Source organism: Tiliqua scincoides, chromosome 2 (genome assembly GCF_035046505.1).
Source record: "Tiliqua scincoides isolate rTilSci1 chromosome 2, rTilSci1.hap2, whole genome shotgun sequence".
In the NCBI taxonomy this organism is placed as follows: domain Eukaryota; kingdom Metazoa; phylum Chordata; class Lepidosauria; order Squamata; family Scincidae; genus Tiliqua; species Tiliqua scincoides.
The window spans coordinates 266,302,379-266,330,226 of NC_089822.1; the positions used below are offsets into that span (position 1 = coordinate 266,302,379).

At 50.5% G+C, this 27,848-nt stretch overlaps 3 protein-coding genes across 5 annotated transcripts in view; 1 reads left to right on the top strand and 2 right to left on the bottom strand.

Moving 5' to 3' along the window:
- Window positions 1-27,848, top strand: part of LOC136640311 (zinc finger protein 665-like) — a 274,368-nt gene that overhangs the window by 141,178 nt on the left and 105,342 nt on the right. The gene's annotated exons all lie outside the window — the stretch shown is intronic.
- The window catches only part of LOC136640316 (zinc finger protein 850-like), a 145,272-nt gene that overhangs the window by 85,776 nt on the left and 31,648 nt on the right, over window positions 1-27,848 (bottom strand). The gene's annotated exons all lie outside the window — the stretch shown is intronic.
- Window positions 12,081-24,364, bottom strand: LOC136640388 (uncharacterized). 3 transcript variants are annotated; one of them, XM_066615481.1, is made up of 5 exons: window positions 24,260-24,364; window positions 18,045-19,020; window positions 15,138-15,273; window positions 12,613-13,371; window positions 12,081-12,497 (listed from the first exon to the last, which is right to left on the bottom strand). In XM_066615481.1, the coding sequence occupies exons 2-5, from the start codon at window positions 18,804-18,806 to the stop codon at window positions 12,109-12,111; spliced, it is 2,046 nt and encodes a 681-aa protein (XP_066471578.1). In that variant the 5' UTR covers window positions 18,807-19,020; window positions 24,260-24,364; the 3' UTR covers window positions 12,081-12,108. The 3 variants fall into 3 exon arrangements, with proteins under 3 accessions (XP_066471578.1, XP_066471579.1, XP_066471577.1); XM_066615482.1 differs by having other exon boundaries at window positions 18,045-19,016; window positions 24,256-24,364; XM_066615480.1 differs by having other exon boundaries at window positions 24,256-24,364.

Consider the following 27,848-nt stretch of genomic DNA (forward strand, 5'->3'; position numbering starts at 1 on the left):
TCAATTTGGGGAGACCCAGATGTTTCCCCATTCCATCTGCCCCCAAGACCTTTTTCTTCCTACTCCAGGAAGGTGCTATTTATTCCCCAGTTCCTCCAAATGCCCCTTTCAAACTCACTTCCCTATAGATGTATTTCCACCTCCCAGAAAGGGAGAAGGACTTTGCCTTCCTCCTCTCCCCCTACTCCTCTGGCCCTTGCTAGGAATTCAAAGTAACTCTTAAAGATCCATTCCGAACTGAAATATGAAAATGCTGCTAAGAGGAAACAGGTGATAATTTGTTTTTTGTTGAATCAGCCTAATTCCTTACAAAGAATTCTAATTTGAATCTGCCTGGTGAGGAATTCTTTGGAAGTCAGACACCTGCCTGCTTTCCTGGACAGCAGGGGTGAGAACATCCTAAAGGAGTCCAATTAATTTGTGACTCATTTGGGGGATCAACTATCATGCTCAACTAAACTAGTATGGAATTCATGGTATAGAGATAAATGAACACACACACACCCCCAACACACACTCTTCATCTCAAAGGTGTCAGGCAGGTCCTGGTATCATACCAAGTACACCACAGTATTGTATTGTGAACTATACCTAGCCATGTAGCATCGCAGTCCTTGTTGAAAATTCAGATCCAAATCTCAAATGGCTTCCAATCACTGGTGTAGCTAGAGGGGGTGCAAAGCACCACGTTTTGCAGGGAGCCTCACCCCAGCCTGCAAGTGGCCCCTCCACCTCAGAGCCGTTCCGGGTGGTGGGTGTATGCCTCCATTTTGCACCCACTGCCCAGAATGGCTCGAAAGGGGATGGGCCGTTTGCACAACGGGGTGAGCTCCCTACAAAACTTGGTGCTTTATACCCCTTCTAGCTGTGCCACTGGGTAGATGGGACTCGTCAGCCTGGGAAGGCAGCTCATCTGAGAGAAGGAAAACTCTGATCCCAAACCTCCACTGCCTTGTGGCTACATCCAGTTAGGGAAAAGGCTTCAGGAGTCAACCTCGGGGCAAAATCCGGAGCCGGAGTCCCTGAGGCAGTTCATGGCTGAACACAGTCACGTTCTGGCAACTCCTGCGACGCCGCAGGAACCAGCCGTATTGGCCTCTGCCTTTCCATTGGACCATTTCAGCGACGTGGAGAGGAGGGATTTGCTGCATGGGTAACAGCCTATCCTCCATACCTACTTTACCCAGGCTTTGCGCACTGGAGAGGACACTCTGTTCCAGAACCACCATTCAGAGCGTGACACCGTAGTCTTCCGAGACTGAAGGATGCCAACAGTACAGCTGTGCCACTGTTTCCAATTCCAAGTTTCCACCATAGGGATAGCAAGGGAAAGGATGACACCACTAGCTGTGTGTAACTTGGGTCTTTTTTCTGTCTGTGTGATTGGAGGGTCCTAGTCCAACTCCATCCCCACAGGGTTCCCTGCAAGGAGAGGGTGACTGTCCAACCTGCTGTGAATTTCCTGGTGTGAGTGTTTGCAGTTGACCTGAAGTTCTTGCTCATTCAAGTGAGGAAGTCACCACCTAGCAGGGATGTTTGCATCATCTCCATTCAAAAGGACAATCAAAATCTAAAGTATACTGTGGCACAAAGGCCTTATGATGGAACTTGAATAAATATAGCCAATCAAGGAAATGTGAACTGGTTGCATTCTTATTTACTGCATTTTTGCTGCAAAAGGATCATGTGATTTGTAGACACCATGAAAATTGGCACGTAGTTTATTTTGCATAATGTCTCCAAATTGAGCCTATTTTGTACCACTTGTGGAAGAAAGCACAGTGCTGGGAAGCTCTTAGGTCCAAACCGTTGAAGCTGCTGTAATGGAGTCAAACCTATTGGCTCATCAGGCTGAATATTGTCTATAATCCCCACTGGCGGTGCCTCTCTCCGGCTTCAGGCAGGGATCTTTCCCCACATTGAGATGCTGCCTGGGATCAAGGCTGGTATCCTGCCTGCAAAACAAGGGCTCCATGACAGAGCCACAGCCTCTCCTCCTCTGAGGCCTCAGGGCAATCTGCACAGCCTGATTGGTGGGTCTCCAGGAATTCTTGCAATGCTCCGCAGAGCCTGGAGACCTCCTTGTAGACTGTGTCCTGCCCCCTTTTTTGAACAGGCTAGGCATTTGCATTGATATTTATTTTCAATCCATGGTGCCCCACCTTCCTGTTGCTCCTCATTCAAATCCCCAACTTTGGCTTATCCCACTTTAATCATTCCCAAATATAATAGTCAGCTTGAAGGCTCTGCAACAGCATTTGCCCCACATGAATCCTTCCCTGTTAGGAGCACCAGAAGCCTATCAGTGAATGCCCTGGGGAGTGAGGCAGTCCAGATACTGGAGTCCCTCTACTTATGTAGGTTGGCCATTGACTCTCCTTCCCCTGGAAGGCCTATAAGTGTTTCCTGATCAGATTGGGACTTTGCTTGGGAAATGATAATCTTCCCTGGTTCGTGGCTTTCACTGGTAAGTCAGGCTTGGTTTGGCACTGACCACTGGAATGTTCAGCCCCATCTTCTGGATTCTGATATTTCATCAGGCATTGCCCTTAAGGACTAGCATCTTGTTTTTTTTCTCTTTAAAAGGAAGTTGTCTTCTCAGAAACAATGTACCCATTACACAGAAGATCTGTGATTTCCCAAACTATCTGTTTTTGCTTAAAAGCAACCACAGTGTGTGGGGGGAGAAACTTAGATCAGGGCAAAGACGCTGGTCTCTGTGTGTTTTAAGTATACAGGTGTAGTATACAGGCTCGGGGATGGAGCTGCCATTCAGGGGTTCAAATCTTGCCGGTCAAGGCCTTTCTTGCTCCCTCTCAGCTTCAGCTGCAACATGGGGATAATAATCGTTACTGCATTGATAAATTGCATGTGAAACACCTTGCTCACTCAAAAAGCATTTTACAAATGCAAAGTGCTATTATTGGCTTTCCCCAGCAGGGCTAACAGCAGTTTGGATGGCGGGGAGGGATTTATAGCCCACTCCTGTTTGGGCCAGAAGGCTTGCTTTGGCAGGCAAGTTCTTCTACAGCTGTCACGAAACACAGGAAACCATTCAGTTGTGGCCTGCCTTCCACCACAAGCTACAAGTGGCTGGGCCCATGCATTAAAGAGCCAGGAACACCTGTCACCTTCTGCAAAGGGGCTGGGAGGGAGGCAGGGAGGGGAAGGAATGGGGAGATGGGGCTGGAAGGAAAGTAGATAAGGGGCAGGAAGAAGTGGTATCGGTGGCAGATTGGCATGCCGATATCTTATCCCCTTTCACAGTCTTGATCCCCCTACCTTGGCCCTGGCACAAGTGATATGACTGGTGCAGGTATGAGTCTGGGGCAGATTTACCCCAGGGCAAGGGAACAAATTATCCCTTACCTGAAGGACTCCAGATGCCTAAACATCCCCACCACATTGGTACAGCTGCATCGCTGTGAGGGAGTTGAGTAGGTCCGGGCTGTTAGATGGACAAAACACCATTCTGGCTGAACCAAGATCTGCTGAGGCCCAACTCTGACTGTCCCCACTGGTGCAGTGAGAGAGGAGCTACTGGGAAGTCTGGGATCATGGAACACCCTCCCTGGACACACTTATGAGATGCCCCATCTTATGAGCATGTAGGTGCCAGTTAAAAACTTGCTTGCCTTGAGCTGGGATATCACATCATAAAGGCATAACTTTTCTCACATCTCTATCCCATGTTCCTCCCGGCTCTAGGGTCCAATCCTATCCAATTTTCCAGTGCAGATGCTGCTCCACCTATGGACTGCTTCCTGTGTTGGGGTGGCAGTCACAGAAGCCTCCTCAAGGCTGCTTTGAGGTTGCACCTGTGCTGGAAAGATGGATTACATAAGAACAGCCCCACTGGATCAGGCCATAGGCCCATCTAGTCCAGCTTCCTGTATCTCACAGCGGCCCACCAAATGCCCCAGGGAGCACACCAGGTAACAAGAGACCTGCAAGGCATCCTGGGAATTGTAGTTCATAAGAACAGCCCCACTGGATCAGGCCATAGGCCCATCTAGTCCAGCTTCCTGTATCTCACAGCGGCCCACCAAATGCCCCAGGGAGCACACCAGGTAACAAGAGACCTGCAAGGCATCCTGGGAATTGTAGTTCATAAGAACAGTCCCACTGGATCAGGCCATAGGCCCATCTAGTCCAGCTTCCTGTATCTCACAGCGGCCCACCAAATGCCCCAGGGAGCACACCAGGTAACAAGAGACCTCATCCTGGTGCCCTCCCTTGCATCTGGCATTCTGACATAACCCATTTCTAAAATCAGGAGGTTGCGCATACATCATGGCTTGTACCCCATAATGGATTTTTCCTCCAGAAACTTGTCCAATCCCCTTTTAAAGGCGTCTAGGCTAGACGCCAGCACCACATCCTGTGGCAAGGAGTTCCACAGACCGACCACATGCTGAGTAAAGAAATATTTTCTTTTGTCTGTCCTAACCCGCCCAACACTCAATTTTAGTGGATGTCTCCTGGTTCTGGTGTTATGTGAGAGTGTAAAGAGCATCTCCCTATCCACTCTGTCCATCCCCTAGTCAGTATTAGTTGGCAACCTTCAGTCTCGGAAGACTCTGGTATCACGCTCTGAATGGTGGTTCTGGCACAGCGTCTAGTGTGGCTGAAAAGGCCGATTCGGGAGTGACAATCCCTTCCACACTGGGAGCAAGTGCAGTCTGTCCCTGGTCTGTCTCCCTGGCTATGGGCCTACCTTCTTTGCCTCTTTGCCTCAGCCTGTTGGCCAAGTGTCTCTTCAAACTGGGAAAGGCCATGCTGCACAGCCTGCCTCCAAGTGGGCCGCTCAGAGGCCAAGGTTTCCCACCTGTTGAGGTCCACTCCTAAGGCCTTCAGATCCCTCTTGCAGATGTCCTTGTATCGCAGCTGTGGTCTACCTGTAGGGCGCTTTCCTTGCACGAGTTCTCCATAGAGGAGATCCTTTGGGATCTGGCCATCACCCATTCTCACGACATGACCGAGCCAACGCAGGCGTCTCTGTTTCAGCAGTGCATACTTGCTAGGGATTCCAGCTCGTTCCAGGATATCCCACCTTTTCTCTTCACAACACCCCTGTGAGGTTAGGAAGTTTAGGCTGAGCGATAGAGCAAGCAAATGGCTCAGCATCACCCGGGAAGATTTATGGCTGTGTGGGGATGCGGAAGCACCCGGGCCTAACACTTGAACCACTACCCTTTGCTGGCTGTCAGAAGTCTGACATTTGTTTGCTATCAGTGTGCTCCATTCATGACTGAGTGGACTTTGCATTTGGCTTCCTGCTGAAAATCAACATTGCACAAGCTCTCACATACCGTTGCAAGAATGTGCACAGTATCTGGTTGATCACCACTGACTGGTGGACGCCCAGTCCCAGGACTTCCGCCATGATGCCATGTCCCTGTAAACACTGCTCCCTCACCTATTATCACCCTGATTAAAGGCACACACAGGATGAGACAAGGTGCTTCTCTCTCCTTTCTGTTCTTGTTGCTGCTGTTGTAATGCCATGGATTGTTTCCATGTCGTTATGCCATTTGGAATGACTTGGTGTCCTACTTGGAGGCCATCATTGTGGGAAATGGGAGGGGGAGCGTTAAATGTTTTAGATCAGTGATTTTCAATATTTTTCTTCTCAAGGCACACTCACCTCTATGGTCGTCATCTCTTGTGATGTTACTTCCAGCTTGCACGACTCTTCCAGGCAGAGGGACAATTTCTTACTATAGACCAGGGGTCTCCAAACCCCGCCCTGGGGGCCAGATGCGGCCCGCAGCAAGCCTCTTTCTGGCCTGCAGCCAACCTCTTGTCCCCTGAAAGCCTCTGGCCCACTCAACTGCACATGACCAGAACTGTGCTCTGATTGTGTCTGGAGGGTGTTCTGAGGGCCAGAGAGGTTAAAAGAATGAGCCCATTCTTTCATTTATTCACTTATTTAAGAACATAAGAACAGCCCCACTGGATCAGGCCATAGGCCCATCTAGTCCAGCTTCCTGTATCTCACAGCAGCCCACCAAATGCCCCAGGGAGCACACCAGATAACAAGAGACCTCATCCTGGTGCCCTCCCTTGCATCTGGCATAGCCCATTTCTAAAATCAGGAGGTTGCGCATACACATCATGGCTTGTAACCCATAATGGATTTTTCCTCCAGAAACTTGTCCAATCCCCTTTTAAAGGCATCCAGGCCAGATGCCATCACCACGTCCTATGGCAAGGAGTTCCACAGACCAACCACATGCTGAGTAAAGAAATATTTTCTTTTGTCTGTCCTAACTCTCCCAACACTCAATTTTAGTGGATGTCCCCTGGTTCTGGTATTATGTGAGAGTGTAAAGAGCATCTCCCTATCCACTCTGTCCATCCCCTGCATAATTTTGTATGTCTCAATCATGTCCCCCCTCAGGCGTCTCTTTTCTAGGCTGAAGAGGCCCAAACGCCGTAGCCTTTCCTCATAAGGAAGATGCCCCAGCCCAGCAATCATCTTAGTCGGTTTCTTTTGCACCTTTTCCATTTCCAATATGTCCTTTTTGGGATGTGGTGACCAGAACTGGACACAATACTCCAGGTGTGGCCTTAACCATCAATTTGTACAACGGCATTATAATATTAGTTGTTTTGTTCTCAGTACCTTTTCTAATGATGCCAAGCATGGAATTGGCCTTCTTTCCTGCCGCCGCACATTGGGTTGACACTTTCATTGACCTGTCCACCACCGCCCCAAGATCTCTCTCCTGATCTGTCACAGACAGTTCAGAACCCATTAGCCTGTATGTGAAGTTTTTATTTTTTGCCGCAATGTGCATGACTTTACACTTACTTCCCTTGAGAAGAGGGCTGCTAACAAGTGTAGGATTTTTAAGTACCCCAAAACAAAAACAAACAAAATTTAAAAAGCTATGGAGTCAGACAGCCAGCAGCAGGGTGCGGGCTATCCAGAGTTTTGCATCAAGTGCCACAGGTACGACTATATCCCTCTGGGGCATAAGTCATGGGTGTGCCCTCGGTGCAAGGAGCTCCAGGGTCTCAGGGAACGCGTCCGCTCCCTTGAAGCCTTGGTGGCCAACCTCGAGAAGCAGAGGAAGGCAGACAAGGACCATGGGGGGACTTCCGGGGACAATCAGGCTTTGTCCCACCCTCAGGCGTGCAGCTCCTCAGCTGCCCAGGTGGGAAGACTCGGGGCTGGAGGACATCATCCTGGAGAGGAGGGAAACAATCCCCTAGGGGGGACCTCGTCTCCAGGGGATGGGCCCGTAATTGAATGCACTCAGGATACTCCTTGGAGGGAGGGGGGTCAGGGGACTTCTTGTAGTGGGGGACTTGATTCTTAGAAACAGAGAGGGGGGTTTGCGACGGATATGAGGACCGCATGGCAACTTGCCTGCCTGGTGTGAAGGTTGCGGACATCACTTCTCATCTAGACAGGCTGGAAGACAGTGCTGGGGAGGAGGTAGCGGTTGTGGTGCATGTCGGCACCAACGACGTGGGCAAGTGTAGCTGGGAGGTCCTGGAGGCCAAATTTAGGCTATTAGGTAGGAAGCTGAAAGCCAGGACCTCAAAGGTAGCGTTCTCTGAAATGCTACCTGTTCCACGCGCAGGGCCAGCTAGGCAAGAGGAGATAAGGGGTCTCAATGCGTGGATGAGACAGTGGTGTAGGGGGTTTAGATTCGTTAGGCACTGGGGAACATTTTGGGACAAGCGGGGCCTATACAAGAGGGACGGGCTTCACTTGAACCAGAATGGAAACACACTGCTGGTGCATAACATTAAAAAGGTGGCAGAGCAGCTTTTAAACTGATCCCTGGGGGAAGGCCGACAGGAGCCGAGGGGCATCCGGTTCGGGACTCCTCATCCCTATGGGGCGAGGATGGGGAGGTTAGAGAACAACAAGACAAAGGCGGAGAAGAAATTGGGAAGGGTAGCATGATGGGATGTGATAGACAGTTTGGCACAGTGAGAGGATGCCGAGACAAAGGAGCTAATAAATGGCCCATACTGGGGCATTCCATGTACAAATGCTTTTATGTGAATGCCCAAAGACTCCAAGCAAAGATGGGAGAACTGGAATGTCTGGTGACCAGGGAAAACATTGACATAGTGGGCATAACGGAAACCTGGTGAAGTGCGGAGAATCAGTGGGATACTGCAATCCTGGGCTATAAACTCTACAGGAGGGACAGGCAGGGGCGTGTTGGAGGTGGAGTCGCCATTTATGTTAAGGAAGGGATAGAATCCAGCAAGGTAGAGATTGAAGGTGGGTCCAACTCCATAGAATCTCTATGGGTTAAATTACCAGGCCTGAGGAGTGATGTAATACTGGGGGCGTGCTATCATCCTCCAGACCAGAAACCGGAAGGAGACCTTGAAATGAGGAAACAGATCAGGGAGGTGACAAGGAGGGACAGGGTTGTAATCATGGGGGACTTCAATTATCCTCATATTGACTGGGTCAATTTGTGTTCTGGTCACGAAAAGGAGCCCAGATTCCTTGACATGCTAAATGACTGTGCCTTAGACCAGCTAGCCACAGAGCCCACCAGAGGGCAGGTGACTCTGGATTTAATATTGTGTGGTACTCAGGACCTGATTAGAGATGTCAGTGTTACTGAGCCATTGGGGAACAATGATCATGCTGCGATCCATTTCGACATGCGCGTCGGGGGAAGAATACCAGGCAAATCTCTCACAAATACCCTTGACTTCCAACAAGCAGACTTCCCTCAAATGAGGAGGCTGGTTAGAAGGAGGTTGAAAGGGAAGGTAAAAAGAGTCCAATCTCTCCAGAGTGCATGGAGGCTGCTTAAAACAACAGTAATAGAGGCCCAGCGGAAATGTATACCGCAAAGGAAGAAGGACTCAACTAAGTCCAGGAGGTGCCCGCATGGTTAACCAGCCAAATTAGAGAGGCCGTAAAGGGCAAGGAAGCCCTTCCATAAATGGAAGTCTTGCTCTAATGAGGAGAATAAAAAGGAACATAAACAGTGCAAAAGAAATGTAAGGAGGTGATACAGGAGGCCAAGAGAGACTATGAGGAGCGCATGGCCAACAGCATTAAGGGGAATAATAAAAGCTTCTTCAAATATGTTAGAAGCAGGAAACCCGCCAGAGAAGCGGTTGGCCCTCTGGATGGTGAGGGAGGGAAAGGGGAGATAAAAGGAGACTTAGAGATGGCAGAGAAATTAAATGAGTTCTTTGCATTTGTCTTCATGGCAGAAGACCTCGGGAAGATACCGCTGCCCGAACAGCCCCTATAGTTTCTATGGCCTATAGTTTCCCGGGTCCCCCCTCTTTCCCTTTTTAAAGATAGGTGTGATATTTGCTATCCTCCAATCTTCTGGCACCGTGGCTGTTTGAGGGACAAGTTGCATACCTTAGTCAAGAGGTCTGCAACTTCACTCTTCAATTCCTTAATAACTCTTGGGTGGATGCCATCAGGGCCCGGTGACTTATTGATCTTTAATCTAAGTTCCTTCTTAGATTTATTTATTTAAATTTTATATTTAAATTTTTTTCCGGCCCTCCACACCATGGCAGATATTTGATGTGGCCCTCTGGCCAAAAAGTTTGGAGACCCCTGCTATAGACCAGTGATTTCCAACCTTTTTCATCTCGCAGCACACCAAAAGGGCACTAAAATGGTCAAGGCCATCAGTGTTTTGACCATTGACAAGGCACACCATGCTGTTGGTGGGGGACTCACATTCCCCAGTGGCCCTATTAATAAATGACCCTCTCCCAAATTCCCGCAGCACACCTGGGGACCATTTGCGGCACCCCAGTGTGCCACGGCGCAGTGGTTGAAAACATAGTGCCTGCTATAGAAAGTTGTGCTGGAAACAGGCAGGAGGTAACATTTCGGGGTGGGGGGAGCGGGCGTTCCTGGGTCAGACAGGGAGCAGGAGGTGGGGCCAGGATATTGCAGTTGTCTTGGATCCTGACCCTGTTCCTGGGCAGCTCTGGGATGCTTGGATCTGCGCCACCTCAGCAGGTGGCACACATTCAAGTAGACCCATTGAGGCTGCTGCAGCACCACACAGCGTAAGGGGGAAGGCTTGTGTATGCACAACCTCCTGATTTTAGAAATGGGTTATGTCAGAATGCCAGATGCAAGGGAGGGCACCAGGATGAGGTCTCTTGTTTTCTGGTGTGCTCATTTGGTGGGCCGCTGTGAGATACAGGAAGCTGGACTAGATGGGCCTATGGCCTGATCCAGTGGTTGGTTGGCAACCTTCAGTCTCGAAAGACTATGGTATAAGCCTACAGCACCCGGTATTCCCAGGTGGTCTCCCATCCAAGTACTAACCAGGCCTGACCCTGCTTAGCTTCCAAGATCAGTGGGCTGATCTTATGTTCTTAACTACAATTCCCAGGATGCCTTGGAGGTCTCTTGTTATCTGGTGTGCTCCCTGGGGCATTTGGTGGGCTGCTGTGAGATACAGGAAGCTGGACTAGATAGGCCTATGGCCTGATCCAGTGGAGCTGTTCTTATGGCTTCTTCTTGCCTTGGACTGTGTTGCTTTTGGCCCCAAACTTGTATTGGGTGCAGCGCAGAATTGCTGGCCTGCCTGTTTGCAGTGCAAGTTAGGATTGTGCCCATAGGGTTTGTATTGGAATCACGGAAGACCTCGCGAGGAGGTAGGCTGTAGTGTCAGCAGTGGCCCCTTTAAGGGTAAGGCTAAACAGCTGCAGCCACTTGAAGGCAATAGGGTCCTCAGGCATAAAAGCACCTGATGAAGGGAGCGTTTGGTGTGGGTAGCAGAAGGAGCAAAGCTTGAGGAAGGGAGACTGGATTGATGGACTGAGACACAAATGACGGACTTCTGAGGACAACTGGAACTGCTGATGGGCTTTGGAGCAGACTAATGGACATTGGAGACTGCTGGAGACACTGGAGTTTGGTGTGTGGCTGCCGTGCCCAAGGCCCTCTGAGGACCAAGGTGCTGCTGTAGTGGCGGGAGGCTGCTGGCAGGAGAGAGGACCTCTGCAGGTTGAACAGGCGAGCTACCCCGGTGGTGGGGTCCAGCGGGACTGCAAGGCAGAACTAGAGTCATTGTTGGGTAAAGAAGGGGAGCTAATTAGCTAAAAGTGCGCATAGGTTCTCCAGGCAGAGCTTGGATTGGGAATCTGGCAAAACAGGGTTGCAGATCCAGATAGTGTCCAAACCCAAAGATCTTGCTGCCGATTCATTTCATTGGAGTTGTTACTTTCTGTGCCCTTCATGCATTAGCCTACTTTTTTTTTCTTGCAATGGAGGACTTAAACATTTTTTTAAAAAATGGGTTCATTTTTAAAAAGCTGGAAAGTGAGAATGTTAGTGTCCCATCTCCCCACACACACAAAAGAAGGCAAGGGAGGAAGGACTGTTAGACTTGTTCATGGGAATGTGCCTTCTGGGCCTCTTTAGACACCGACCAGTTGGGTTAGGAAGGTAACAGATTTATCTTCTTGTTTGCCTCCAAAACCTTGTAATTTAATGCTAGGCCTGGGAGGGGGGGCATGTGGGGGTCAAAAGCCACAGGACCCAGGCTTCCAGAGGGCCCAGGCCACGACAAAAACTATACAGTACGAAACAAATTACTACAACATAAATTTTGGTACCTCAGCCTGTCCAGCGCTGAGTTTCCACTGCAGCTTTAATCCACTTTCAGCGCATTTAAATTTAGGAAAGGGGGGGGGGAATCAATCAGGCATCTTGCCCCAGGCCCAATGCACCCCTCAGCAGCCCTGCTTAATACTGCTGCTCTGTCCATGGAGGTTCCACTTGGGGCTCTCCTTGTTACTTGCTGTGGAGAGACATGTTTACCATGAATTGATCCAATTAAACTAAGCCTGGTGGCTTGAGCCAAACACCTTCCCTCACTTAATACCATGAGCTATCAGACCTTTTATATTCTCCTTTTGGGAAGATTATTTGGGGAAGAGTCCACAGACCAAGCACCAGTCACAGGGTGAGAGTGGGAAGTGGATAGCAACCCAAGCATGTGCAGAGTGCAGACCTCCTCCTCACACTTGTCTGGTCCTGAAGGACACAGACACACACCCAACCACCAGCTATCTACTGACATGGTTATCAAGTTAAAAGCCAAGGTCCATATCTACTGAAAGCTGAATTTATTGTGAGAAATAAGTGCTGATTATTTGCTCCCGGACATCCACCCCGCGAGGATCCTGCTCTATACCACCATCAGTTTCCAGGTATGGAGGCACCGGGACCTCGGTGTCCACCCCTTGTCCACCATTGATGATGGGTAACTGGCGCCGGAGGGCCATGTTGTGTAGCATGGCACACACCACAAACACTTTGGCCACCTTCTCGGGGCGAAGCATGAGCCGGCCCCCCGTGGAATGGAGGCACCGGAACCTCATCTTGAGCTGCCCAAACGCCCGCTCTACCACCATCCGTGTCGTCTCATGTGTGGCATTGTAACGGGCCACGGGCTCCGGGCCATCATCCGGGTGAGGCGTCATGAGGAAAGGACGCAAGGGGTAGCCACAGTCACCTGTGGAAAGAGGACACACCATGAGCGTAAAAAGCAACACTGGCCTGACTGCTTTGGGGGAAGTCAACCTCCGGCGCTGTCCCTCCCCAGAAGAAGCTCCTCCCCACACACTCACCCAAGAGCCACCCCTTCCCTTCAGGCCACGACTCCAGAAGCCTCTGAAGCTGGGACAGCTGGAATATTCGGGCGTCGTGGACACTCCCCGGGAATTTCGCCAACACGTGGGTGAAGCACCCCGACGCATCACACGTGGCCTGCACGTTCAGGCTGTGGAAGTTGTGGCAATTGCGATAGAGCGCCGGCATGTCCGCCGGCGCGATGATGGGCACGTGGGTGCAGTCCACAATCCCAATGACGTTCGGGAAGCCTGCAATGTCGAAGAAGGCCTCCCGGGTGCGGCGGAGCTCCGAGTCGGTGGTGGGGAAGGTGATGTGCTCGTGCACGTGGCGCAGCATGGCCTCCAGGAACGCGTCCAGGCAGCGGCTGACGGAGGACTGGGACACGCGGAGGTTGTCGCCCGTCATCCGCTGGAAGGAGCCAGTCCCGAGAACCTGCAGGGCGATCAGGACCTTCTGCAGCGTAGGGATGTGCCTGCGGCTGGCAGAGGCCCCATCCAGGTATGGCGCCAGCAGCGTGCACAGGTCCTGGATGGCTTGGCGGTCAAGTCGGAAGCGGGTCAGGCATTCCTCGTCAGACACCTGCAGCTCGTGGGTGCGCATCCGGATGAGGCGAGTCCGTCGCGGTGGCCGCCGGCTGTGGATCTCAAGATTGGCGGCATAGACAAGGTCCAAGAGGCCCTCGTCATCAGAGCTGACCTCCTCTGGGTAGAGGGGAAGGGAGGCACCTGCCCGCTGCTCCACCTGCCCAAGGGTCCCTGTGAGATCAAGGAGGGGGACAGTGATTACTCAGAGCTGGAGGACCCACTTAGGACCACTTCTGCATTTTAAAAAAATAAACCTTTATATTTGAGGGGGACATTTCACTCAGATGTTTCCATGTGGCCACTTTGTCTGCTGTCACTATTTTCCAAAGCGGCCAACAATTCTGACACCCTCTCTGTCTCTTATCCCCAAAGATCTCCACAAGGACAGACAAAGTCTCTGCTTCCCAAAACAGTTTAGGTTAAAGCCTCATTAAAGCCATATCTGCCCAATGTTGCACATAGGCCACAGGAATCACATGTGTACACCTGTGGGTTGGGCAGAAATGGATTAAGCAAGGATGCCGAATGCTGATCCAGCTCACCCTTAAGCACAAACCATGGTGTACAGCAAGGGTGCCCAAACCCCGGCCTGGGGCCACATGTGGCCCTCGAGGCCTCTCAATGCGGCCCTCAGGGAGACCCAGTCTCCAATGAGCCTCTGGCCCTCCAGAGATTTGTTGGAGCCCACACTGGCCCGACGCAACTGCTCTCAGCATGAGGGCGACTGTTTGACCATTCGTGTGAGCTGTGAGATGAGGGCTCCCTCCACTGCTTGCTGTTTCATGTCTGTGATGCAGCAGAGGCAGCAAAGGAAAGGCCAGCCTTGCTTTGTGCAAGTCCTTTTATAGGCCTTGAGCTATCACAAGACCTTCATTCATATAAGTTCATCTTTAATATATTCATTTATGTAAACTTATGCAAATTTATTCTAATTTTAAATGTGAATTAATTCTTTTGTTTCCCACGGCCCCTGACACAGTGTCAGAGAGATGATGTGGCCTTCCAGCCAAAAACTTTGGACACCCCTGGTGTACAGCAAGCTGTGTAACAGTTAGATGGTTGCGCCACCTCAACCAAGACTGTCCACACCAGTGATTTTCAACCGGTGTGCCGCAAAAGGTCCACAGGTGTGCCATGAGAGCTTGGAGCACATTTGAGAGTTTGCCATGGGTGTTTGAAAATTGCTGAAAACTTGTCCAGGTTCTTAGGCTCTGTTTCTAGGGCACCTGTCTATAGTCACAAATTGTCTGTCCTAGCAGAGCCAATGGAGGAAGAGGAACAGTCAATTTGTTACTACCCAACAGTTGCCCTAGAACCAGAGCTGCAAAACTCAGAAGAGTCTCCCAGAAGCTAGAAATGACATCACAAGAGGCAAAGACCATAGAGGTCAGTGTGCTGAGAAAAATGTAGAAAATTTCTTGTTTACACCGATTGGAAGAGGCTCCCTAAAGTCTCAGGCACATAAAGGCCTTTCCCACCTACCTCTTGATCCTTCAGTTGGGATGCCTGGAATGACAGCCAAGTGTTGGATGACAGCAAGCAAACAAAAATGAGAGCCAGGGTGGTGTAGTGGTTTGGGAGGTGGACTTAGACCTGGATGATCCAGGTTCAAATTCCCCCTCAGCCACAAAGCTTCCTGGGTGACCTTGGGCCAGACACTTTCTCTCAGCCTCACCTACCTCACAGGGTTGTTGTGAGGACAAGAAAGAAGGAAGGAGCAGCTGTGTAAACCGCCCTGAGCTCTTTGGAGGAAGGGCGGTATAAAAATGTGAAAAATAAAAATAAAATGGCAGCACGCTGTTTAGGGAGGATAAAATGAGCATGCCCCTTTCCAAGCTTATGTGCCAAAGCGCACACTTCAAAAGGAGAGATACACTCTGAAAAGATCCAGAACATGGGATCACAAGGACTCAATAAGCAAACCAATCAATTCTTACCCAAAGAACTGGCCTCTTCTTCATCCGCCTCTTGCTTAGCTTCCCTGAACAGGGGCTTTGGTACAACATCTGATGGCGGCTGTTCCGGCTCGGCCTCAGGAGAATCTGCATTGTCCATTTCAAACAACCCAAGGACCTGCAAAGAGCACCAAGAGCCCTGCTCAGTCTAAAGCTGCAAGGCAAGGAAAGCCAGAGGATTCAGTGTGCTCAGCAGAAGCTTTGCAGGGAGCAGGTTTAGGAGTTTACTTGCATCCAGACCACACTCAGGGCAGCCCACATGGTCCCCACCAGTTCATTGTCACAGCAACCCTGTCAGGTAGGATACATCCAGAGATGAAAAATAGCCCAAAATCACTGAGTGGGTTCCATCACTGAGGGGGGATTTGTATTTGGATCTCCCTGATCTAAGTCCAACACTCTAACCCAGTGATTTTCATGGTGTGCTATGGCAGTTTGGAGCCCAGCAACTGGAAGTCACTGAAAAACTCTTCCAGGTTCTGCAGCTCTGTTTCTAGGGCAACTGAAAGCAGCTGCCCTAGAAGCTCTACAGCAGACCCAGCACAGGAAGAGGGACAGACAATTCATCACTACAGAGAATTGCCGTAGAAACAGAGCTGCAGAACCTGAAAGAACCTCATGGACGTGACATCACAGAGAAGGGGACCTCAGAGAAGACCGTAAGGCTCAGTGTGCCATGAGAAGAAGAACATTGAATGTTGCTGCTCTAACCACTGTGCCACCCTGTCTTTCAGCAGGAGTGAGCACATGCAGAAGGGCCCCACATTCAGCCGCCAAATGCATCTCCAGGAAAGGGCCTCCCTCTGTCTCAGACCCACAACCACCAACAGCAGGAGGAGAGAATTCTGGGCTCCATCAGTCACAGTCTAATTCAGCCCAAGGTGGCTTCATGTGTCCAGCCCCCCTCGTACATAAGAACATAAGAACAGCCCCACTGGATCAGGCCATAGGCCCATCTAGTCCAGCTTCCTGTATCTCACAGCGGCCCACCAAATGCCCCAGGAAGCACACCAGATAACAAAGAGACCTGCATCCTGGTGCAAGACCAGACCCTTGCATCTGATATAGCCCATTTCTAAAATCAGGAGGTTGCGCATACACATCATGGCTTGCAACCCATAATGGATTTTTCCTCCAGAAACTTGTCCAATCCCCTCTTAAAGGCATCCAGGCCAGATGCCGTCACCACATCCTGTGGCAAGGAGTTCCACAGACCAACCACACACTGAGTAAAGAAATACTTTCTTTTGTCAGTTTATTTGTCAAGCTTGCATTCGCCAAGGTTGATAGCTAAGATGGCTCTGTTTCCATTCACCCATTTACTCAGGCTCCAGCACCCAAGTTTTTCTCATAGTCAGGACACTGTTGGGGTCAAGGAGAAGGACAGAGTTACATCAGGGATGTGCATGTTCCACAGTCATGCTATGTCGATCCTACGTGGAATCAGAAACGGAACCCAGAATCTAGAATTCTGCAAGAAAAAAATATTGTTTTCCTTCTTAAAAGACAGAACAAAGACAAGTTTCCAGCCCTTAAGGCTAGTAAATTGGGCTCAAAAACATGTGGCAATGCCTTCTGAAACCAGAGAAAGTAGAGGAATAATTTGAAAGTTATCTTGGACAAAATTAAAAAATCCTTTTGGCCTGGTAGACTATCATCCAGTGTCTGGCATCCAGTGAAGCTGCTGTATGCCATGGTTCAGCCTGGGTCCATTTAGCTCAGTACTAGCTGGCCCACTGTGGCAGCAATTCTCCAAGATTTCAGAGACAGAGAGAGAGAGAGAGAGAGAGAGAGAGAGAGAGAGAGAGAGAGATTTTGCAGCCCTAACTGGAGATGCTAGGGATTGAACTTGGGACCTACTGCCTGCAAAGCAGGAACTCTCCCCCTGGAAGTATGAGACCTGCTCTTCTCTGTGCGGCCACAAATCCACAACAGGTCCACCACACTGCTTCCTCACCCCACCCCACCCCACCCCACACATACACACACACACATTGGTCTTGCTCTCTGAAAATGACTCAGTTCCCAGTGGCCACTCTTGTCCCAGGTCCTTAGGAAATTGTATATGTGCACAAAGCCCATCACAGGTTACGTCAGGATGGTTGTAAACAACCTTTTGGGTTTTAGGAGTAGGCTACATCAGAATGCCAGATACAAGAGAGGGCACCAGGATGCAGGTCTCTTGTTGTCTTGTGTGTTCCCTGAGGCATCTGATGGGCCACTGTGAGATACAGGAAGTTGGCATAGCTGGGTCTTTAGCCTGATCTAGCAGGGCTCTTCAGATGTTCTTAGGTGAGCATGGGTAGTGCTGTAAAGAAGAACAGCAGCTGAAGCCTCCAGCATTACTAGAGGCCAAAAGCTTGAAGCTGGTAGATCTTCAGAAGAGCTGGTTCCACTGAGAGCCCATCCCCATCGACTGAGATTTTGAAGAGAGTCCCATTCATTCCTTCCATTTCTATCCCACCCTCTGTGCCCAATGGAGGGCAGCTGCTCAGTGAATTTCATTTCTGAGCAAACACGTAAACATGTAAACACAAACATGTGTGTCGTCGTCATTTCCCTCCCCCCCCCGAGTCTGAGCAGCAATGCTGTTCTCCGCTTCCCCCTGCTTCAGTTCCATCTGCTCAACCCACAAGATTAGCTGGTGGGCAGAGCAGGGTCTTCTCAGGTGTGGCCCCATAGTTGCAGAACTACTTGCCAGGAAGAATCTGGCAGAACTTGATCAGCATCACCTTTGGGAGATACCCAAAGAGACTGAGAACAAGACAACTCCTTTGCGATTCAGGTAAACAATTTACTTTGCTAACCAGAATGAATTAAGCATTAGTGGAGACCCCCCTGTTCGAGGTTTCCTGCTCTCCCCACCACCAGAACGAGCCGTTCTCTCACCTGCTGTTCCCGTCTCTCGGCATCCTGCTGCATCTGCAGGAAGTCCTCTGCCAGGGCTGCTGCCTGAGAACAGGACTCCGGTTCGTGTTCCTTGACCCAGCTCTGGATTTCTGGTGGCAGGATGGCCAGGAACTGCTCCAGGATCAACAACTCCAGGATCTGCTCCTTGGTGTGCCGCTCAGGCTTCAGCCACCGGTGGCAGAGGTACCACAGCTGGCTGCACACTTCACGGGGCCCCTCGGCCTCCTGGTACCGGAACTGCCGGAAGCGCTGGCGCTTCATCTCCATGCTGGCCGAGTCGTCGCCCAAGATCTCTTCCTTCACTTTCATCATACCAGACTCACCAATTTCCCCTGAGTCCATACTGTTGTGGGCCCCCGGGGCTTCCCCACTGAGGTTCGGTGGGTGCCGGGAGGTCCGTCCACCTCTGGGCCACTTGCGGGTGACCGTTGGCCCCTCTGTGGAGGGCGAAAACACTGGTCTGTCTTCCCAGTCAGCTGACCGCGACAGCTGGGAGTTCCTCCACCCAGAGCGAGGGGAACGGCCTGTGTTAAGAAGCTCTTTCTGTTGCGTTGCTCGGGCTCTAGGAAGCCCCTCTTTTTCTCGGGGGCTGCGAGAGGACCCTCCTTTCCCCTTCCATCTTTCCTCCGGTTCAGGGTTTTCAGCTTCCTCTTCCTCCTCCAACTTCATCCCCTGTCGAGACATCTGCTCCAAGCCACCCTGGAACTGGAGACTTGGGGCTGCTCTGCGTTTGTCGGCCATCTTCAGACAGCCTTGTCTCAGGACTTTCGTTTTCACACTCTTTCTCGGCAAATGCAGTGGATCTGGGGAGCACTTGGCCTCCGTTTCGTTTTGCTTTCCTGCCTGTGCTTACGTCGGTAGAAAAGGCAGCTATAGGGTCAGAAGGAGAGTCTTTGCTTAGAAGTGTGCAGAAGTGCTCCAAACGGGATCAGTGGCTGGCGACAGGCCCGTCTACCTGAAGAACAGGAACATGAGAGAAGACAGAAACCTAGCTCAGTTCAAGCAGCCAAATGATCCTCGTCTCGCTCAGTGGAAAAGAGAAGATGAGAAATGCCAAACTGTATATACAGCATGGTGCAGCGGGTTGAGTGTCAGGCTAGGTGTAGGAGACTACGGATTCAAATCCCATTCAGCTCACTGGATGCCCTTTCACTCTCTCAGGTTCATCCATTTTACAAGACTGGCTGGGAGGCTGAACGAGGGTGGAAAGCCTTACGCATACGGCCTGGAGCAACTCACAGGAAGGGCAGGGTACGAAAACTGCAGCTGACGTGCACCAGCTTTGAAGAGGCATTCCACCTCATGCAGAGGCAAGGGAATGCCTCGAAGTGGGAATGCCTCTTCTAACTGTAGCACACCACCCAAAAGCCAGGAACATGTGCTTGTTCTTCAGTACTGTGGTTCTGTTTCTAAGCAAATTATAGCATTGTCCTGCACAGGTTTACTGAGACACAAGTCCCATTGCAGTCCATGGAATTTACTCTCAAGAAAGCACATAGGTGGGACCCCGGAATCCATGGGGCTTCCATTCCACAACACTCTGTGGATAGCAGGACCTGATCTGAAGGCCCTTTAAACATAAGAAAAGCATACCAAAATAGGCTTTCCTATTTTAGCACAGCCAAAGCCATTTCCAAATCTCTATAGCTATTTTTAGGTCTTAAGAGACCCACTTCCAGGTCAAACAGAGGTTCCTTTCTCCTCCCAACCTCGCCCCAGAATGCATCTGAGAAGGAAAAAATGGCACTGCAAGTCCTAACTCAACACAACATGTAGCTTGGCCTTGTGCAAGCAACGCTCAGATAAATCTCAGAAATTAAGACAGGCTGGTTAATCTCTAAAAGCCTTCAAATGGTGCTCCAACATGGAATTTCTTTATCATCCTGTGCTCGACACCAAGGGCAAATAAAGCAAAGGGGATGGTAGCAAAGTGTAGGGTCTTTTCTGTTGTGGCACCACACCTCAGGAATCAGCTACCAAAAGACAGCTCCCTCACTACATGGCTTCAAACAAAGACCTATTTGCTTTAGAGGAAGGAGGAACAAGAACTATCTACAGACCCTTTTAAATGCCTTTTGCCGCTTAATGTTATGTTATAGCTGTTTTAATTGGCTCTGTATCATTTTTAATTGTTTTAGTTTTTAATGTTTTTCATTAGGAGTTTTAAAAAATGTTTTATCCCCCGGTTGTACACCACTTAAAATATTAGAACAGCTGTATATCAATCTTGTAAAGGAGGGGCAGTGTTTGACATGCTGCCTGATTTTCAGAGAGGCACACAAAACCCTGCAAAGACATTCCACTTTGGAGCATCAACTGAAGACCCGATTCCTCTTCCTGCACGATCATTTTAAACAAAAAGTCCACTTCCGGGAGCGTTTCCAGGGGTTAGGCCTTCGGTGCTTTGTCCAATCCATTCTTCTCTCCCCACAGCTAGCAGAAGGTACAAAACAAGGGAACAAAATGTAAAGCTGTAAAACATAAATACTTTATGCACAATTCAGCTCTTTCGGGGGAGAGTTTGAGGAATTTTTTGTTACAGCATCCTGCTTGTGATCCCCCAGTTATCTCAAAGATCAACAGAGAGTCCTTTCTTAAGGCTACCACTGTTGGCCCATCAAGGCATACATGTTTATGGTTCTATTCCGGGTGAGTAAAGGAGTAACCATGGTTCATGGCTGTGAAAGTACCTGTGAAAGTGAAGCTAATTGGGTAAGTACCCCTGCTAATTGGGTAAGAGGCACTTTTTCAAGTGGGTGATCCTTTTTTTAGCAGGGGAAGAGTAACTGGCCCACCTCACCCCAGCACTGTCTGTTCTAGTGGCTGTCTGCTGGTGTTCTTTTGCATTTTTTTAGATTGTGAGCCCTTTTGGGACAGGGAGCCATTTAGTTATTTGATTTTTCTCTGTAAACCGCTTTGTGAACTTTTAGCTGAAAAGCAGTATATAAATACTGTTAATAATAATAATAATAATAATAATAATAATAATAATAATAATAATGAAAGAGGAGCAAGATCTTGGCACTGAACACCACTCTAGGCAGTTTTCAGCATCTGGGGAGGAGATGTTTATTTGCTCAAGCCTTTTAGGGATGTTTTATCCTGAAATTTTAATCTGCTTTTCTGGGACCTTGATTGTTCTTACCAATTTCTGGGACCTTTAGGACACAATCCTAACCCCTTGTGTCAGTGCTTTCGAGCACTGACATAAGGGCAGTGCAGCTCTGAGGGAAGGGAACAAACATTCCCTGACTTTGAGGAGGCCTCCGTGACCCCTTGTGTCAGTGCTTTCGAGCAGCCCTCCTCAATACCAAAGCGGACTGCTATTTGGTGATGGCTGTTGGAAAAATAACGAAATATCTGTCACCTATAAAAGAAACCCTCACTGACTGAGATGCAATTGATTACATCCACAGATGTCTGCAAACCACAAGGAGAAAAAAGCAATAATTTCTAAGGAAGAATGCACACATCCCAGGAGAAACAGGCATGTTCTCACACCCAGATAATGTAATGCCTCTTTACAAACATTTGCAGACTCATTAGCTGGGGAGCCTTTTCCGTCCATCCAAAATGAGTTTAAAATGTACGCATGAACTAAAGCAGTGTCCTTCAACTTTGGGGTCAGGACCCCAACAGGGTTGCAGCAATTTATGAGGATGAAAAAGGTGGAAGACCGCTGGACTAGAGCGCCACCAGGCAGTGGCATAGCTAAGGAGGTGCAGGGGGTGGCAATTGCACTGGGCAACAAGCTTGAGGAGGGGCAACAAGCTGAGCTTGACACTATTGGCCAAAATTGTTTAAAACCTTTAACGAATAATGTACGAATGTACGAATAATGCCATAATGTTGTGTATTATTAGAAAGGTAATTTAATGCTGAATGCAATGAAACAAGCGGTGTTGGGATATTTGTATTCTATCAAAAGTTATGGCCAATTAACCAGAATACTTTTTTATTTATTTTACTTAATAAATTTGATTTCATTGTGGGGGAGGGGATTACAAATTCTTTTTTGATCCCAGGTACCAGATGCCTTAGCTACGTCACTTCCAGGGCATTGGCATTGGGCTACACTTTCATTAGCTACGCTACTGCCACCAGGTAAAGGAGGAGGTGTCTGTTGCATCCCTTCAGGAACCAGGTTGATGGTGTCCCAGTCCTGCTCAGGTTCTTAGCAATTGTGCTAGAATAGCTTTCACTAGTGCCAACCTTCACAGGAACTTTTTGACTTTTGCTAATAAGTATATTTGGTTACAGTGAATAGTGCTATGGTATGGTATGGTATGGTAGTGGTATTACGGAGGTGAGGAGTGGGTGGTGATGAGAGGACAGAGGTGGGCAGATAAGGATTCCAGGAAGGGGAGGAGCAGAATCAAGGGTGGGTCCCCAGTCTCATACTTGATTGATTGGGGCGGTGGCACCAAAAAAGTTGCTGCCCATTAGACTCAAGGCTGCCACCTCAGCGATCAAAAGGCTCCCTGCCTTCAGAAAACGAGCAGCTCAGGTAAGAGGGCCAGCAAGAACTTTCCTGGGTCAATGGTGGTTCTTTTCATGGCACCCAGCGCGCACATGCACCCCTTGCAAAGTGCTGAGTGCAGAGGAAAGAGGGAGGCAGGTCTGACAGCCCAATCTTATGCATATCTACTCAGAAGCAAGTCCCACTAGAGTCAATTGGGCTTGCTCCCAGGAAAGTGAGGATAGGATTGGGCTGTGTGTATAGTTCCATTAGAATCAATGGGGCTTATTCCTGGGAAAGTGAGGATAGGATTGGGCTGCGTGGATAGCCCCATTAGAATCAATGGGGCTTTCTCCCAGGAAAGTGTGGCTAGGGTTGGCCTGAGTGGATAGCCCCATTAGAGTCAATGGGGCATGCTCCCAAGAAAGTGTAAGGGTTGGGCTGAGTGGATAGCCCCATTAGAAGCAATGGGGCTTACTCCCAGGAAAGTGTGGCTAGGATTGGCCTGAGTGGATAGTCCCATTAGAGTCAATGGGGCTTGCTCCCAGGAAAGTGTGGCTAGGATTGAGCTGCATGGATAGTCCCATTAAATGGCACTTACTCGCAGGAAAGTGTGGCTAGGATTGGGCTGAGTGGATAGCCCCATTAGAACCAAAGGGGCTTACTCCCAGGAAAGTGTGGCTAGGGTTGGCCTGAGTGGATAGCCCCATTAGAGTCAATGGGGCATGCTCCCAAGAAAGTGTAAGGGTTGGGCTGAGTGGATAGCCCCATTAGAAGCAATGGGGCTTACTCCCAGGAAAGTGTGGCTAGGATTGGCCTGAGTGGATAGTCCCATTAGAGTCAATGGGGCTTGCTCCCAGGAAAGTGTGGCTAGGATTGAGCTGCATGGATAGTCCCATTAAATGGCACTTACTCGCAGGAAAGTGTGGCTAGGATTGGGCTGAGTGGATAGCCCCATTAGAACCAAAGGGGCTTACTCCCAGGAAAGTGTGGCTAGGATTGGCCTGAGTGGATAGCCCCATCAGAGTCAATTGGGGCTTGCTCCCAGGAAAGTGTGGCTAGGATTGAGCTGCATGGATAGTCCCATTAAGTGGCACTTACTCGCAGGTAAGTGTGGCTAAGACTGGGCTGCGGGGTTGCAATCCTAGCCACACTTTCTAGAGAGCGAGCTGCACTGACTACAGTGAGATTTACTCCCTAGTAGACAGGCCTAGGATCGGGCTCAGGATCGGGTGCTGGGGGCGCCTTCCTGCCCCCCCCCCGCAGCCCGACGCCCTCAATTCCAGCAGGGGAAGGTGGGCAGCCACAGCAAAGCCCCCGGGCTCGGGGAAGAAGGCGCCCAGGCGGGACTGCGCGCCTGCCTTGCGCCGGATCGGGGCCCCGCGGCGGCGCTGCTATTGTCCAGGCGGAGGCCATGCTGCTGAGCCGGGATCAGCCGCACAAGCCCTCCGCTGTGCGCCGGGGGCGGGGTGGTCCGGGCTCCACTCTCTGCAGTGGCGTAGCCAGAGGGGGGGCGCAGCGGTAAGTTTTTGCAGGGCTCGCAAGCGTCCCCCCCTTCGGAGCCATTCCGGGCAGGGGGTGCAAAACGGAGGCGTACGCCTCCGTTTTGCACCCCCCGCCCGGAATGGCTCCGAAGGGGGGGGCGCTTGCGAGCCCTGCAAAAACTTACCGCTGCTGCGCCCCCCTTCTGGCTACGCCACTGCCACCCAGGGCAGCCCCCCCTCCACTTACCCACCATGCAGCCTCCGCATCGCTCTCAGCTCCCCCCGCAGGCTGGATCGCCCAGGCTCCGCAGCCCCCCAGCCAGCCTCTCTCCTCCCATCAGCAGCCGAAGGGGATTAAGAGGCTCCGATCGGCTCAAGTTTCTTGGCCTCTCTGGGAGAGCCTCTTCCCTCTATCGCCTTAACCCCTCCAGCACCCAGCCTGGGAGGGGGGGGCGGTGGAGAAAGGCAGGCAGTCTGGGGAGGGGGGGCACCCCAGATCTCTCTCCCCCTCCCCCTGAAGCTGCAGCCCTTGCATGTCCAAGCAGCATCCTGCCAGGGGGATGCTCTGATGGGTTGTGCAAGCCCCCCTCCCCAGCTCCAGATGAGAGGGGGGGGAGCCAAGCCAAGAGCAGAGAGGGGAGGAAAGGGTTAAGCAGCAGAGGGCGGGGGCAGCAGTGCCACCAGCGCGCCTAGGCGGAAGGAGGCGGGGGGTGGGAGGGGCCTGGGGGCAGACAATGCCTGGCAGTGGAAACAAAGTAAATGTAGCCTTGCAAAGGCTACTTTCTGGGCAGCAGAGTTGCAATGTGCAGGCACAGGGTGGGAACAGAGCAGGCAGGCAGGAGGCAGCATGACCTGGTCCTGATCCCCCCCCCTTGGAGGCAACTGCAGGGTCCCCAGAACAAAAGAAGCAGGGGGCAGCAAAGGCTCCTTCTCTCCCCCCCCACCTGCCCCCTGCTTCTTTTGTTCTGGGGACCCTGCAGCTGTCTCCAAGGGGGGATCACCATCAGGCATTCCAGGCAGAGGTGGAGCAGGACACAGTTGACACAGCGGTGCATCTCCCCCACTGAAGAGAACGCTGCCCCTGCTGGATTTCCGCCTGCCCAACTCAGCATGGCGGCCCCACAGGTGAAAGAACAGGAGCCTCCAAGCTACTCCTTCAAATTCTTGATATCCCACTTTTCTCACCTGGTGCAATTCATGGTGTTCTTTGTGACATAAGAACAGCCATAAGAACATGAGAACAGCCCCACTGGATCAGGCCATAGGCCCATCTAGTCCAGCTTCCTGTATCTCACCAAATGCCCCAAGGAGCACACAAGATGACAAGAGACCTGCATCCTGGTGCCCTCCCTTGCATCTGACACAGCCCATTTCTAAAGCTTGCAACCCGTAATGGATTTTTCCTCCAGAAACTTGTCCAATCCCCTTTTAAAGGCACCCAGGCCAGATGCCGTCACCACATCCGGTGGCAAGGAGTTCCACAGACAAGGAGTTCCACAAAAAGCAGTATAGAAAGACTATTCATAATCATAATGATTCAAGGCCGTGACCCTGGGGCAGCCAGGTATCTCCCATCCAGGCCCACCTAGCTGCAGCAGGTTGCACCACACACCACACGCAGCAGTGTGGTGAGATGCACAAGGAAACCCACCTATCCTAGAAGAGGGACACAGCAAAGTCTGTACACTGGTCAGGTAAACCCAGGGTGACCCGATACAATGGAGAACACAGTGCCTATGCCTTTAACCATTGTATAGAAAAGGGAATTTGGGAAGGTGCAGCTTTTTAAATCCTTCCATGTTGAGCTTCACCAGCCAAAATTCCCTCTTCTACACAATGGTTAAAGGTAGAGGCACTCTGTTGTCCATTGTATCTGGTCACCCTGCATAAACCCCATCACTAAGCATGTCAAGGATTTCAGCCTTAGAGCCTAATTCTATCCAGCTTTCCAACACCAATGCAGCCATACCATTGGGGCATATGCTGCATCATAGGGGGGGCAATCACAGAGGTGGCCGGTATGCCCCTGGCCCTGGGTCCATGCTGCAAGAGGCCATCTCAAGTTGTGGGATTGACCCTGGCTGCAGCCACAATTTGATGGCTGGCTGCAGCTGCCAGCATGAGAGAAACATAAGAGAAGCATGTTTACTGGTATGATTACATATACAAAGTTATATACAGGTACAACCCCCACATGCCCCTGTATCCATGGGGGTTCCCTTCTGAGCCCAGCAGAGGCCACACACACCCATCCTCTTCTGGGCTCAGACTGACTCTTAGAGTCAAAGACACAGGACTTTTTGAAAAACCAGAAGTGATGTTTTTAATACCTTATTAGGAGGCCTGGTGAGGCCCTCCAGGGCTTCCCTGGGCCTCCCAATGCCTTATAAGACCACACACACACTTTCATCATCATCTTCATCAACTGTTACCCTGCATGTGCCTGATCTCAGAAGCTAAGCAGGGTCAGGCCTGGTTAGTACTTGGATGGGAGACCACCTGGGAATACCAGGTGCTGTAGGCTTATACCATAGTCTTTCGAGACTGAAGGTTGCCAACCAAATGGTTTTGGTGCACTACTGAATGGGGCAGCCTGATTTAGAAATCACTTAAACTGTACATGTCTTTGTAGAGTTCACTGCTTGTATGTAACATAAAGACTGTTCCTGCATTTGTATGACTTTTGCCTTATTTTTTATCCCCTGCTATTAGGCTCCATAGCTATAGAGAGCTCTGTTTGTGAACAGTGTACTCTCAAGTACAGACCCTGCAGAGGAGCAGCAGGGATAGCCGTTATCTTCATGTCAGTTTCCTTGAGGTATCTTCTTGCTCTTCTTTAATATTGGTTTTGAGCTCATATGATTAAGGAGGGGATGTAACTCCTCAGTGGTGGAGCACCTGTTTGTCAGGCAGGAATCACCAGCTTCCATCTCTACACCTGCAGCTTCTGCATCCAAGTTCCTGGATGGAACCATGGGGGAGCTGCTGCCAGACCCTGGTTGCCAGTGCTGAGCTTGTTGGACCCAGTCGTGTAGCTACAGGGGGCACGTTAAGTATTGTAGGCACCACAACATGCTGTGTAAGCAGCCCACCCCACTCACCGTTGGAGCCGTTCTGGGCAGCGATAGCAACGCAGTTGCCAAATGGTTCCGATGGCTAGTCAGAGGGACCATTTACATGGCACATTGCGACACCTGCAACACTTACCACATTCCCCCCTCTTAGGTACACTATGGGTTGGACCAATGGCCTGGCGGCATAGGAGCTGCTTCCTATGTTGGGAGAGTTAAGAGAAAATATTTCTTTACTCAGCGTGCGGTTGGTCTGTGGAACTCCTTGCCACAGGGTGTGGTGACGGCATCTGGCCTGGACGCCTTTAAAAGCGGATTGGAGAAGTTTCTGGAGGAAAAATCCATTACAGGGTACAAGCCATGATGTGTATGCGCAACCTCCTGATTTTAGAAATGGGTTATGTCAGAATGCCAGATGCAAGGGAGGGCACCAGGATGAGGTCTCTTGTTATCTGGTGTGCTCCCTGGGGCATTTGGTGGGCCACTGTGAGATACAGGAAGCTGGACTAGATGGGCCTATGGCCTGGTCCAGTGGGGCTGTTCTTATGTTCTTAACTACAATTCCCAGGATGCCTTGCAGATCTCTTGTTATCTGGTGTGCTCCCTGGGCATTTGGTGGGCTGCTGTGAGATACAGGAAGCTGGACTAGATGGGCCTATGGCCTGATCCAGTGGGGCTGTTCTTATGTTCTTATATGTTCCTCTTCTCAAGTGGGTCTCCACAAACATAGTTACTGTTGGTGATTAGAAACGCAATTCTCATGACCAGC